The sequence below is a fragment of the Actinia tenebrosa genome, unplaced genomic scaffold, assembly GCF_029948245.1.
Source record: "Actinia tenebrosa isolate PJP-AT-01 unplaced genomic scaffold, QUT_ActTen_1.0 PGA_scaffold11__36_contigs__length_13525064, whole genome shotgun sequence".
Taxonomy (NCBI): Eukaryota; Metazoa; Cnidaria; class Anthozoa; order Actiniaria; family Actiniidae; genus Actinia; species Actinia tenebrosa.
The window spans coordinates 5,281,149-5,295,488 of NW_028292571.1; the positions used below are offsets into that span (position 1 = coordinate 5,281,149).

Consider the following 14,340-nt stretch of genomic DNA (forward strand, 5'->3'; position numbering starts at 1 on the left):
TTTCTGGTCAAAGTAGGATAGGAAGAGGTATGGACCGTTAGCTAGAAATACAACCATATCAGAGAGAGCCAAATGAAAAAGGATTGTGTTGACAATCGACCGCTGTGGTTTTCGGAGTAGGACGAGAAGGATAGATCCATTCATGAAACAGCCACTAAAGCAAATGGCGATGGTTGATACCAACTTGAACGTATGGCTGACACAGTGAACTGTGTCATCACTTGCGCTGTATTGAAGGCTCGAGTTACTGGACGACATTTTTGGAATTTGCGAGTAAAACAGCCGGCTTCGCAAATATGATAACTTGAAGCGCAACGAACAGATACTTTAAATGATGTTCAATTTTAGCCAAATGAACATTTGTTCAAAAATTAGGCATACATTGTGTCCGTCGAACTAATCCTAGGACGCAAAAATGTGCTTAACCAATCAGAATGCGTAGCAAAAGCGCTGGATAATGACATCAATTTACTGGGTTACTTAGCCGGTTGTGAACTTAAATTATATCCGTTAATGGAAAACATCCAAAAAATATTAAGCAATACGAATAATCAGTAATTTCTTGAAATCGTGATAGAGCAAATGCTGGCTAAATGATTTTATCTTCAACTAAAAAATATGTTATCTCTGACTTTATCTTTAAATGGTTTGAAAAAATGAACGATTCGTTTTTATGTGATTTTATAATTAGCTTTCTTTTGTGCATCGATGTTTACACGCGCGCAACTTTCGCCTTCTTTTCAAATGGATCTTTATACAATTCCTACTATTTTTGTATATAGTAAATAAAATTCAACTCAACGCACATGAAAGACAAGATTCGGTCTCGGTGATTAAGTTTGGTAGGTATTCAGCTGATCTGAAATAGAGCTTGTTTAAAAGTGTCACGTAAACCGAACGAAAAACGACTTCCGAGTCCAAATTCATCATTACTTCTACAGACATTTTTCTGTGTTTTTTTTTCTTTTTCATAGCAGGATTTTCTGTTCACATATCTAATTGTTGAAAGTAAAGAATAAATCCTGGTGAATAAGTATGGCAAGATTTTAGCGATCTTTTGTTTGATTGGACCCGGAAATACGTCAATACTAAAAAAGCCCTATAGTGACGTAAAAATGATGTCACTGCAAGACTTAGGTGTCATGAAGCCCGTGAAAATTGCCTTGCAGAGAATAATTTAAATCGTCCGCCATTGTCATATAAATATAAAACGCATTAGTTATTATTTTACTGCATTTTATCAACCTCAATTCGAGTGGGCATGCCAGTGCATTGTGAATAGCTTAATCAATCCCACAATGCAATGCAAAATCGACCCAGTTTATTCCTCAACCTCGGAATGGCTAACGAGAAAGAAAAAATCCGTCGCATCCGCCGATGCCGATTCTTAAAGTTGTGACGCATTTCCGGGTCCAACTGCTCACGAAAATCGTGAAAATAAAGCGGATAAAAAAGAGTTTTCTATGATATATTAACCTCCACCCAAAACAGTTATTTATTTATTTATTTATTTATTTATTAGCTTTTCCCATGAGGGAAGGGAAACCTCAACAGCTTTTTGCCAATTACAGTGGGCTCCGTAGAGTTTAGCACGGGCATCGAAGATGATCGTCACCAGCGCCTTCAGTGGGTCTTTTACGTCCGCCTTATACAGGGTTATATAGTGAAGACAGACAAGGCCTACGGTTTTGAGTCCTTGTCCCAGAAGACTTAAAGGTCTAACATTTGCAGGTGTAAATACAACTGTACAAAGGCAGCACCTTCTCCTCAGTTATTTTAAGAACCTGAGTGTTGGTCCGGCCGAGGCTCGGGTTCGAACCACGACCTCCCGCTCTTACCAACTGAGCTAACCGGGTGGCGGTAAAGTTAAAACTTTGGACAACAAATCCTTCAAACGTGCTTCTTTTTCTTTTACTTATAAAGTACCGTTCACGCGGACTATCTAAGGTAGATAATAAAAACGTACAAAAATATAAATCAATTAGGGAAAACAGCCCTCCTTTATTAGGCAATCATGCCAGCATCAAGTAATCTTGCCCTGTATGTGATAAACGATATAAAACACAGCTAGACCAATTTTATACGAAAACGTTTTTTTTTTCAATACTGCCATTAATTATTTCGTTATTTCCTGTAATTTGATCCCCTTAAAGCGAAGGGAAAGCGTCCAGCGTAATGATCTCACACGTCTCATCTTTGCCCAGTCCAAACACTTCAACTCTTGGTTTTAAGGGACATATTTACAAGATGGCGTCTATTTCGTCCCCAACCTCGTTACCAGGCGCAATCATCTTGAAAAAAAAGCGAGAAGGGAAGGCCCTGGGAACGAGGTTGTTTCGTTCCCAAAAACCAACAGCCACAAAGTGAACTGCCATACCAACTCAACCCAGTTTTCCTCAACCTTCGAATGGCTAATATTATAGGATTGAGTGATAACTAGCTCGATAAGGAAAAAAATAGTTTATTTTTATTGATGATCCGAATTTATATTTAAGGAACGCAGACCTTGCACTTGTATGGAGAACCGTCTTCAGTATAGTTCAAACAATGTATCCTTGAAACACTCATTACTAAATTGTTCAAAATAGTGCTAGTCAAACAAAAGTAAACAATAGAATTAGCATAAAATAGTGTAAGTTAGTATTACTAATATTTCACGGATAGAGTGCTCACACTAAATCCGTGAAACAAATACTAATTTTTAGCACTAAATAGTGATAATTAAACAATAGAAAACAAAGGATTCTGTATGAAATAGTACTAATTAGTACTACTTAATGTTCACGGTTTTAGTGCGTGCACTCTATATTGTTTGCACTCTATATAAACTGTACTCTTTCTACAAAAAGGTCTCATTTAGCGCACGCGTGTTGCTATTTTCTTCTGAGATAATATATTTCGCTGTTATGTTGAATACGATGATTCATCAGTGTTCATAGATGCACAATGCGTGTATTTTCAGTATTTCAGTTCAGTATTTTCAGTTTTCAAAAGGTTTACGTACTCTCCAATAAATTCCGATTGATCATCGCTGTCCTTACTAACATATTTTACATTTATTCTGCAAAGCAAAATCATCTAATTTCTTTGCGAGTCAGACGAATTTAATTCAATTCCTCATGCGTATTCATTCCCCTTAAAGTTGATTGGCTTACATTTCTGACGTCATCGACTTTCGGTATTGTGATTGGTTCACGCCGATAACATTGTAATTCCAGAGGGAAATACATAATATGAAAAGAAATTCATTCCATTGAGGCTTTGGTCGGGAGTACGCGTCGCTTTGATTCCCAAATCATTGACTTATTCTTGTTAAAACACCCTTCAAGGAATACAAAAACTAATCTTCGATCAAAATGGTAAGTGCAGATTATTTTCTCTAGTTCATTTTACCTTCGTAATCTAGTCAATATTTGTAACAATTGTACGAGGAATTTTAAATGTACAAGGAACCGGTGAACCTAATCAATAATATTCGCTCTAAATCCTTTTAATTTCTTCCAGCGTGAATGTATCTCAGTACACGTCGGTCAAGCCGGTGTTCAGATCGGTAATGCTTGTTGGGAGTTGTACTGTCTTGAACACGGCATCCAGCCCGATGGCCAGATGCCCAGCGACAAGACGATCGGCGGTGGTGATGATTCGTTCAATACTTTCTTCAGTGAAACCGGTGCTGGGAAACATGTTCCAAGAGCTGTGTTCGTAGATTTAGAACCCACTGTTGTAGGTAAGAATACAAGAACCCTATCTATCGCTAAAAACAGTTGAGACGATTGAACGATATAGTATTGTGTAATACGTACTATGCATTAATATTCGTCTTGCTAGGAGGGTCGCTTGTTTGAAAGACTGATAACCGGGAGCTTGACTCGCGCAACTTAAAATTTATTTATACTAAGGCAAGACTTGGTCATTCGAAAATCTATAGACAGCTGACTGATTAAGTCATTAGTTTAGTTCTGCCACCCATTTTTACCGAAAAAAATATTGGGAAGCGATAGCTTTCGTATCGATAACATTTTTACACATATCTCTATGTATTCGTGATGTATAAATCAAATTCTAAATTCCTATAGGAAATTCAGTCGATGAAGAGCCACTCTGTGAAAATTTCCACTGCTAAAATCTTATATTCATTAATTTTTCCTTTTAAAGAATGATTTTGTTGCAAAAGATCTTACATTTTCATCTCAACCGAGATGAAGTGGCATTTTCAAAATACAGGGCGTCAACGAGTTTCGAAAATACTAAAGTTTCCATTTAATTTCAATATTGAAGAGGGCTTTCAAAGAATTCATAATTTATTGCAGGTAGACTTAATCTCTGTCAACCCAGGTGATAACTCCCATAATACAAATAAAATGAGATTTCAATGTTTGCCGATGTATTTTTATAGAATTATCGGCTGGCGATGTCAGTAAGGAACGTCGGTTCAATTTAAAATATTTTCCACTTTGTTGAAAAGCCATTTTTGGGAACTGGCGTTGCGATCTACGGATCTTAAAAAGACAAAATGACAGCTGTTGTCTTTTAATAATTTTATGCAGAAATAAAAGCGAACGAGTGTAAATCAAGATATAAGCCAACAATACACGAATAATTTCCTTTTAATAGCAGTATTTCATTTTCCTTTAAGATTTTTTTCTTATGTGTATTCAGCAAGTAGGAACGCGGTTGGGTTTAATTTCGTCTCGTATCTGATAGAAAATTCGGACTATTTTTATCGCATGATGTTTAGAATCATTTACCAGGAAAGAACACACATTGGTTGGAAAGCTATTGTTCAAAACGAATTAATTCTTCTGTATTCTGTAGTTAAGTATGTCGATTGTATGGATCTTGATTTTCATTTGATCAAGAAAATAAACGCAAGAATTGCTGGACGTTTCGATGACATCCTGTCATCATTTTCAACGACAATTTAATGACAGATCAAGCGTGAATTACTGTATGACAAAGTAAATATATGTACATATTCAAACAAAAAGTTTTGCTTTCACTGAGTCTGATTCAGAAAGTTCAGGGTTATGCCGATTGTCTTAGGAAAAGGGTTGGTAGCTTTCGCTGATAGCAAAATAAAGTTTTGCAGAATGTTTTTATTCAGATGAACGTATAAATGTCATTACGATAAAATTATATGGAATCAACTGATTGGCTTATAAAGTAATCGCACAGAGTGATGTCAATGAAAATAATCGGTTTGTGTTTTCTTTTTCGTTGTCTAGATGAAGTTCGCACCGGTACTTACAGACAACTGTACCACCCTGAACAACTAATCACAGGCAAGGAAGACGCTGCTAACAACTATGCCCGTGGTCACTACACTGTTGGGAAAACTATCATTGATCAAGTTTTGGATCGAATTAGAAAACTGGTAAGCCAAATTTCTGGAAGTTAGGGGGCAGTTTGGAAAAATTGTGTTTGGGGGAGGGAGAGGGGTTCCTTGTTTTACGAGTGTAGCACTTAATACCCAGTGGTTCATTGATGAAACTGCACAGGATTGGAATTTATAAGTATATTTTTTGCGGAGTGTCGACGGAGGAAAATCGGAGAACCTCGTAGAAAAATGCTTAAATAATTAATCACAGGAGAGAACCAGCTAGAAACTCCACGTACATAACATACCAATACCAGTTTCTCATGGTCGTTTCTCGATAGTGAAAGTGCAGGTCATGAAATATTTGGGCAACAGTTAACATACCTGAATGTCGTAAATGGCCATAATAAATTACGTTTGTAAATTCTCCTCCCCAGGCCGATCAATGTACAGGTCTCCAAGGATTTCTCATATTCCATTCTTTTGGTGGTGGTACTGGTTCTGGATTCTCCTCACTTCTTATGGAACGTCTCTCCGTTGACTACGGCAAGAAGTCCAAGCTAGAGTTCGCTATCTACCCTGCTCCTCAGATCTCTACCGCTGTGGTAGAGCCATACAACTCTATTCTGACCACCCACACGACCCTAGAGCATTCAGGATGTGCTTTTATGGTTGACAATGAGGCCATCTTTGACATCTGCCGTCGTAACCTGGACATTGAAAGACCTACCTACACCAACTTGAACCGTCTGATTGGACAGATTGTGTCCTCCATTACAGCATCTCTGAGGTTCGATGGTGCTCTGAATGTGGACTTGACTGAGTTCCAGACCAACTTGGTGCCCTACCCACGTATCCACTTCCCATTGGCCACCTATGCACCAGTGATCTCTGCAGAGAAGGCATACCATGAACAACTGAGTGTTGCTGAGATCACAAACGCCTGCTTTGAGCCAGCCAATCAGATGGTGAAGTGTGACCCACGTCATGGCAAGTACATGGCCTGCTGTTTATTGTTCCGTGGTGACGTTGTTCCCAAGGATGTGAATGCTGCCATTGCAACCATCAAGACCAAGAGAACCATCCAGTTTGTTGACTGGTGTCCCACAGGCTTCAAGGTTGGCATCAACTACCAGCCACCCACTGCTGTTCCTGGTGGTGACTTGGCCAAGGTGCAGCGTGCCGTCTGTATGTTGAGCAACACGACAGCTATTGCCGAGGCGTGGGCTCGTCTGGATCACAAGTTTGATCTGATGTATGCCAAGCGTGCATTTGTGCACTGGTACGTGGGAGAAGGTATGGAGGAAGGAGAGTTCTCTGAAGCACGTGAGGATCTGGCTGCTCTTGAGAAGGATTACGAGGAGGTTGGTGTCGATTCTGGAGATGCTGAAGGAGACGAAGAAGATGAAGGCGATGAATATTAAAAGGAAAGATCTTCAATACTAATTAAATTGGGAATTCATTATAATCTGAATATATATATATGACCAAATGAATAAATGAAGATAGTCAATTTTATTGTATTTACTTCATTAGATTATTATTATTTATCACATGACCCGTACGGCCCTGCTCGCGCGCTCTAATAAAACCATTGGAAAAAGTCACGTGATGGGGGCCGGACGGGTTGACGTAAGCGGGCCGGAAAAACCCGTCCGGCCCTGCTCGAATCTGCGCGCTTTCTTTTTCTTAATTATTTTTATTTTCGTGAGGGTCATATGATAAAATGCTTATTGACTGAGTTAGGTCGGGCCGTACGGTAAAATATTTGGCTGTCGGTCATTTGTACGGACCTCGCTGCGCTCGGTCGATACGACATGACCTCGAGCCAAATATTTTCCCGTACGGCCCTCCCACTCAGTCAATAAGTACATAGTCTTTACACTGGACCAGTTTTCGATCCTTAAATACGCGAACGCTAAATAGGATCTGCGAAATAACGGCCATATGAGCATCTCTCCACGTATGTTACAAAGTTTTGAGAGGGGGTCACCAGTTGGTTTGTATTGCTGAAGTTTGGAGTAGTATCGAAGAATGTCTTTATGGCAATAGTCATTTTCAAAATGATATTGATTAGAACTCAGAATTTTTCTTTCTCAATAATTAGCAGCTGCATAAGTTACTTGATATACTGCGCAGATCAGCTCGATTAGATATGTTAATAATGTCTGTTTTAGAGAAGGCGACTCGTGACAGTAGCCATCTTAGCACTGATAAATTTGCGGCAATCTATGTTTAAAGTCTATTAGTGAGACGGCACCGCCATTTTACGTGGTCACGGTCATCCGACCTAATATTTGTTTGATAGAGTTTTCATTTAATCATCTAGATTCTTCTAATAATGCTTAATTGATGGGTTGCAAGCATTCCAAAGAGAGTTAAAAGAAAAAAACATGACGGCCATTGTGCTACCGTTAACAATGGATGTTAATGAGAAATCTTTTGTTAACATGGCCGCGATGACGTAACGTGCAAACGAAGAATAGAATCGAGAAACGAGTTATAAATTTACCAAGAGGGGCAGTTATGTCGAAAGCACACATAGAAATACTGAAACTTCGAGCACGGCTTTGGAATGCAGCTGGTGAGAAAGATTTACAGCATTAATATTAACGCGCTTGGCGAACGTGTAAAGACTTTTTTGTCCTGGTAAGAACAACTGGTTATCAAAATTATCTTGAATGCGAGGCTAACATTGAATGAAAAAGAAATACTACAAATTCCACCGAGAAAAAGTGTGATTTCTTTTTAATATTCATGTTTGCCTCGGTTCCAATAAAATTTTGTAGGAGGGTCCATTCAACTACCAGAATCCCTTTCGGTATTTTTTTTTGTTTTGTTATGCTAATTGTTTTACTATTGTCTTGCTATTCTCAAAAGATTTTAACACATCTGATTTAAATATAAATAATAAAAGTATTTTGAAAAGGATTGTGCTAGTTTAGGTAGGAAATTAGTTAGTAGGTTAGTTATTGTTATATTTTTGAGAGTTCCATTTTATAATTATGATTATCAGTTTTTATCTAAGTTGCAGTTGCAGCTAATTGACTTGTTTTTCATTTCCTTTTTACGGCAAAAAATTTCTTCAAATTTTGCAGATGCCAATAACAGCCGACAGCCTTCCCATATAAACCATCAAGAATCTTGTTTACATTATGGCTACGAATCAAGACCACTTCCTACTGATGCAGACGCGGGTTTCTCTCATGAGTATTCACATCACTTTAATGCTGATTGGCTGCGGAGATTTATGATATGACATCACCAACTCGCCGCATTCTGATTGGCCCGGGATAATAACATTACAGGTATCAGAGTGAAGCAAATGAAAGAAAAATTCAGTCCATTGAGGCTTTGGTCGGGAGTAAACGTCGCTTTGATTCCCAAACTGAATTCTTAGTACAAATCAAAGAATATACAACCAATCTTCGATCAAAATGGTAAGTGTAGGAATTTATTCTGTTCAAATTGGCAGACAAACGTGGTGCATTTTTCATTTGAAATCGTAATTCAGTCAATATTTGTATCGATTGCACTACGGAATTAGTAATGTATACAGCAGCTTGCTTCAGGATATTCGCTTTAAACGTAGTAAAATCCTTTTAATTTCTTCCAGCGTGAATGTATCTCAATCCACGTGGGGCAAGCCGGTGTTCAGATCGGTAATGCTTGTTGGGAGTTGTACTGTCTTGAACACGGTATCCAGCCCGATGGCCAGATGCCCAGCGACAAGACGATCGGCGGTGGTGATGATTCGTTCAATACTTTCTTCAGTGAAACCGGTGCTGGGAAACATGTTCCAAGAGCTGTGTTCGTAGATTTAGAACCCACTGTCGTAGGTAAGAATACAAAACCCTATCTATCGCCAAAAACAGTTGCGATAAATGAATAGGTATTGTGTAATACCTATGCATTAATATTCGTCTTGCTAGGAGGGGCGCTTGTTTGAAAGACAGCTAATCAGTAGTTTGGTTCAAGAAGTTAAAAATCGACTTATTCAAACAAATAAAGAATTAAAAAAAAGTCAAACCCTCTTGACAGTTGACTGCTGAAACTTCGCTTAAATTCTACCATGGAGTTTATTTACCAAAAACAATCTGGTATAAATGAAATCATTTTCAAGATGTTTGTACAAATAAATACCTGTAGCCCAGTACATTAATTTACTCAAAGACTTCATGATATCCCTATTTACTTTCTTTTCATGTTGAAGAGAATTTTGAATCGGTATTTTCCATCACATTACCCAAGATCTATTGACAGGGCGTTAACTTATTTTTTGCTTTTAAAATAAAATTCCATTTGAATATTGAAGATGGCTTTGAAAGACCGGTCAGTCTTAAATTATTGATGTGTTTGAAAACACTGTAGGCGCGTACAAGTCCATTAAACAGGTTGACCCAATGCCGGTTTGTGAACCCGGCTGAAAAATCTCTTAATACAATCAGAGATATCAAATCAAATCTAGCTATTTACTGATAAATCTATATGGTTAGATTTGCTGAGGACCTTAGTTCGATTTATGATATTTTTGTGGGCCGTCTAGAGCGACGTTTGGGGAAATGGTCGCGTGTCGCCCTCGGCTATGAATCTCATTAGCAAAACACGAGCGACAGCTGTGAACTTCATTTAGATGCAGAATTTAAAAGCTTGAAATGAAAAACCACAAAACAAGGACCATTCTTACTTAATGGCAATTTTTTGTGCGTGTATTTACGGAGTGGAAAATTAGTAGGTCTAATTTTGTTCCCGAGAGTCAAACCTTGCATGATATCTGCCTTTCCCATTATTGTATGTTGCTCAGAATTCAACGCTGTTGAACACCTTGCAGAGCTATTATTATTCTTATATTAATTCTGCTGGTGTTCTTTGTTTTGAGCTGCCAAAACGCTTGAGTTCAATAAAGAAAACAACGCGGTAAGAAGGAATTGTGTGGATTAAGACTGCTTTATGACCTGCCAAAGGTGCTTTCGTTAGGTATATAAATTCGCATTCACAGGGAACAGGAAAGTCGTTGGTCTTATTTACTCGACATAAAAGATAGATTAAACATGTCCGTGTCATCTTTATTTGAAGATCAATATTTAGATATGTGTTCGTTGTTTTCATTATATTAAGAGAGAGATGAGAGAGTGACAACTGAAAAAAAGAGAAGAATCGAGAAAGAAAATCCTGAAATAAAGCTTCTACAAATAGACACCCTAGCTAGCCTTTTACGAACAAGGAAAACCGGAAAGGTCTCCAAAATCAAGATAGACATCCAACAATCGCTCCTCGCATGCGGTGCTACCGATGAAGCAGCCAAAGGAAATAAGTCAGTACTGTGTGTCACAGGACACTATGGGGTATTTTACGGTTTTCTTAAAAAGTCGTATCGAACGATTGCCCCTTAAAAAGTGTACATTGAATACCAATTGACACGGATAATGAGAAGGAAAGAATCCGATTCGAATTTGGCAAGCAACGCTTTAATGTTGTGTACAATATACTAGTTTATTGAGTTTAAGTTTATGTTCAAGTTCAAGTTGAAGTTCAAGTCAGTCAAGTTCAAGTTCAAGTTCAAGTTTAAGTTTTTTAGATTTAGTAAATTACATTTACAAATATATATCACTGACCTGCAAATTGTAACATGGGCGGATTTAGGATTTTGAGTAAGGGGGGTCACAAAGTCATGAAGATCCACGCCTTTTTGGCAATTAACCTATATTTAATGATTATCGATTGCACACCATATATGTGTGAAAAACTTTGTAAGAACTTGCACAAATTAGTAAGTTCAGCAGACTGCAATAGACCGTAGACCTACAAAATCTTTATTTGCACTATAATTTGTACGATTTGATAGTTAACGTTTTCACGGATATATGGTATGCACTATACTAACCAACAAAATCCCTACTAAAAAGGGGTTCCACGAGCACCTTTAACGTAACCTTGCCCTAAATTTGAGTTATAATCTGCATGCCGTGATGAACTTGAATATAATAGCCACTGTTTTTGTTTCGTTGTTTAGATGAGGTACGTAACGGTACATACAGAAATCTCTTCCACCCTGATCAAATGTTGACAGGCAAGGAAGACGCTGCTAACAACTATGCACGTGGTCACTACACTGTAGGAAAAGAAATGATTGATAACGTTTTGGATCGAATTAGAAAACTGGTAAGAATCTTTTATTGCATGATGTGTCTTAAAGATAGTTTAAAGCAGGAGCCCATGACGTAGGCGAAGCCCGGCAATCAGAGGGGAGCCTGACTGATGACATCAGTCGAGTAGCATTAGGGATGTTAAAGAATGTGGGTATCAAAAAAATAAGGCCCAGTTCCACGGTCCGGCCTCATGGGCTCCTGTTTCAAGTATGGTGCTTCTAACTTTGACAAATGAAGCGACTGTTTAATTAGTTAAAACGGCCAAAAGAAATATCCCCAAGCGCACATGATGACTCAGTGCATTCAAATGCGGAGCCGAATCTTTTGCTATCATACCATTGTTTAGTTGCCTAAATGACAAATAGATTGAAAAATGAGCCTGCTTTCCCTTTTTTCTTATTTCTACGTGTCAGTCAATGTTATAGGCATTATTTATTTACGATTGATTTGTTCTCAAATTATATTTCTTCCCAGGCCGACCAATGTACAGGTCTCCAAGGATTTCTCATATTCCATTCTTTTGGTGGATGGTACTGGTTCTGGATTCTCCTCACTTCTTATGGAACGTCTTTCCGTTGACTATGGCAAGAAGTCCAAGCTAGAGTTCGCTATCTACCCTGCTCCTCAGATCTCTACCGCTGTGGTAGAGCCATACAACTCTATTCTGACCACCCACACGACCCTAGAGCATTCGGACTGTGCTTTTATGGTTGACAATGAGGCCATCTTTGACATCTGCCGTCGTAACCTGGACATTGAAAGACCTACCTACACCAACTTGAACCGTCTGATTGGACAGATTGTGTCCTCCATTACAGCATCTCTGAGGTTCGATGGTGCTCTGAATGTGGACTTGACTGAGTTCCAGACCAACTTGGTGCCCTACCCACGTATCCACTTCCCATTGGCCACCTATGCACCAGTGATCTCTGCAGAGAAGGCATACCATGAACAACTGAGTGTTGCTGAGATCACAAACGCCTGCTTTGAGCCAGCCAATCAGATGGTGAAGTGTGACCCACGTCATGGCAAGTACATGGCCTGCTGTTTATTGTTCCGTGGTGACGTTGTTCCCAAAGATGTGAACGCAGCCATTGCAACCATCAAGACCAAGAGAACCATCCAGTTTGTTGACTGGTGTCCCACAGGCTTCAAGGTTGGCATCAACTACCAGCCACCCACTGCTGTTCCTGGGGGTGACTTGGCCAAGGTGCAGCGTGCCGTCTGTATGTTGAGCAACACGACAGCCATTGCCGAGGCGTGGGCTCGTCTGGATCACAAGTTTGATCTGATGTATGCCAAGCGTGCATTTGTGCACTGGTACGTGGGAGAAGGTATGGAGGAAGGAGAGTTCTCTGAAGCCCGTGAGGATCTGGCTGCTCTTGAGAAGGATTACGAAGAGGTTGGTGTCGATTCTGCAGATGCTGAAGGAGAAGAAGAAGATGAAGGCGATGAATATTAAGAGGGAAGATTCTTTAATGCTAAGATTGGAAATACATTCAGAATATGTATCAAAAATGACAAAATAAATTCAATAAAGATGAAACATATGTGTTTGTGTCTTTGTGTCTCAAAGGGTTTTATTTGTGCACTGTAACATAGTGTCAATCTGAGGAGTATTGAGAGGTTGGTCTTCACACTCCTTCAAAGTCTACCAATCCCTGTAAATGCGAGTAACAGCTTCTTGAAGAACATAAAGCTTGACTTTTGGGAAGAGGTCTTACCAAAGTCTACCAATCCCTGTAAATGCGAGAAACAGCTTCTTGAAGAACATAAAGCTTGACTTTGGGGAAGAGGTCTTACCCATGAAAGTCTACCAATCCCTGTAAATGCGAGAAACAGTTTCTTGAAGAACATAAAGCTTGACTTTGGGGAAGAGGTCTTACCAAAGTCTACCAATCCCTGTAAATGCGAGAAACAGGTTCTTGAAGAACGTATAAAATTTGACTTCGGGGAAGAGGTCTTACCAAAGTCTACCAATCCCTGTAAATGCGAGAAACAGTTTCTTGAAGAACATAAAGCTTGACTTTTGGGAAGAGGTCTTACCAAAGTCTACCAATCCCTGTAAATGCGAGAAACAGTTTCTTGAAGAACATAAAGCTTGACTTTGGGGAAGAGGTCTTACCCATGAAAGTCTACCAATCTCTGTAAATGCGAGAAACAGGTTCTTGAAGAACATAAAGCTTGACTTTGGGGAAGAGGTCTTACCAAAGTCTACCAATCCCTGTAAATGCGAGAAACAGCTTCTTGAAGAACATAAAGCTTGACTTTGGGGAAGAGGTCTTACCCATGAAAGTCTACCAATCTCTGTAAATGCGAGAAACAGGTTCTTGAAGAACGTATAAAATTTGACTTTAGGGAAGAGGTCCTTTATATAGAACTTACTGTCTTTAGCAAAATAACATGCACTTTATGTCTCGTACGTGACATATGAGACTGTACCTGTGTAATCTAAAGGGTTGGCGACGAGTGTGTTAATTTAATGCATATTTCTTGAAAAGAGATCATTTAAAGCTGACTTTAAAAAGGAGAGTATTTACGAGGCGCTATAATATAATAGTATTAAGGAGGGTTGTGGGCTATATAAACCAATTTTTTACTAGATATTTTCTTTTGGTTGAAAAGAATCTTCTAGGAGTCGTGCCGTTCTTATCCCATCCCGAGGGTTAGCATCGCATTAAAGCTCCAAAAATTGAATAGAATTTTTTGGTTTTAATAATATTTTTCAAATACGATCTTGTTTTTCTCCAGTCTTTTGTCTAAAACGCCCAGCCAAGTCCTTAGAAGTCCCCAGACAATTATTGAAAGCTTTGGTCTTCCTGTGGATTTTATCTCTTTTTTCTTTTGAGCCTGCAATCGTATGTGGTAAAACAA

The 14,340-nt window shown here is 38.8% G+C and overlaps 1 protein-coding gene and 1 pseudogene across 2 annotated transcripts; both read left to right on the forward strand.

Moving 5' to 3' along the window:
- The first annotated feature begins 3,225 nt into the window (after positions 1 to 3,225).
- On the forward strand, positions 3,226 to 6,830 carry LOC116300990 (tubulin alpha-1 chain). Its single transcript, XM_089027383.1, has 4 exons — positions 3,226 to 3,359; positions 3,505 to 3,727; positions 5,226 to 5,374; positions 5,755 to 6,830. Exons 1-4 carry the CDS (start codon positions 3,357 to 3,359, stop codon positions 6,739 to 6,741), a joined length of 1,362 nt encoding a protein of 453 aa, XP_088883509.1. The 5' UTR covers positions 3,226 to 3,356; the 3' UTR covers positions 6,742 to 6,830.
- A 1,770-nt stretch (positions 6,831 to 8,600) lies between these two features.
- LOC148912386 (tubulin alpha-1 chain-like) lies at positions 8,601 to 13,018 on the forward strand (annotated as a pseudogene). Its single transcript, XR_016119280.1, has 4 exons — positions 8,601 to 8,757; positions 8,934 to 9,156; positions 11,331 to 11,479; positions 11,941 to 13,018. The product of XR_016119280.1 is annotated as a tubulin alpha-1 chain-like (transcript).
- Positions 13,019 to 14,340: the final 1,322 nt, after the last annotated feature.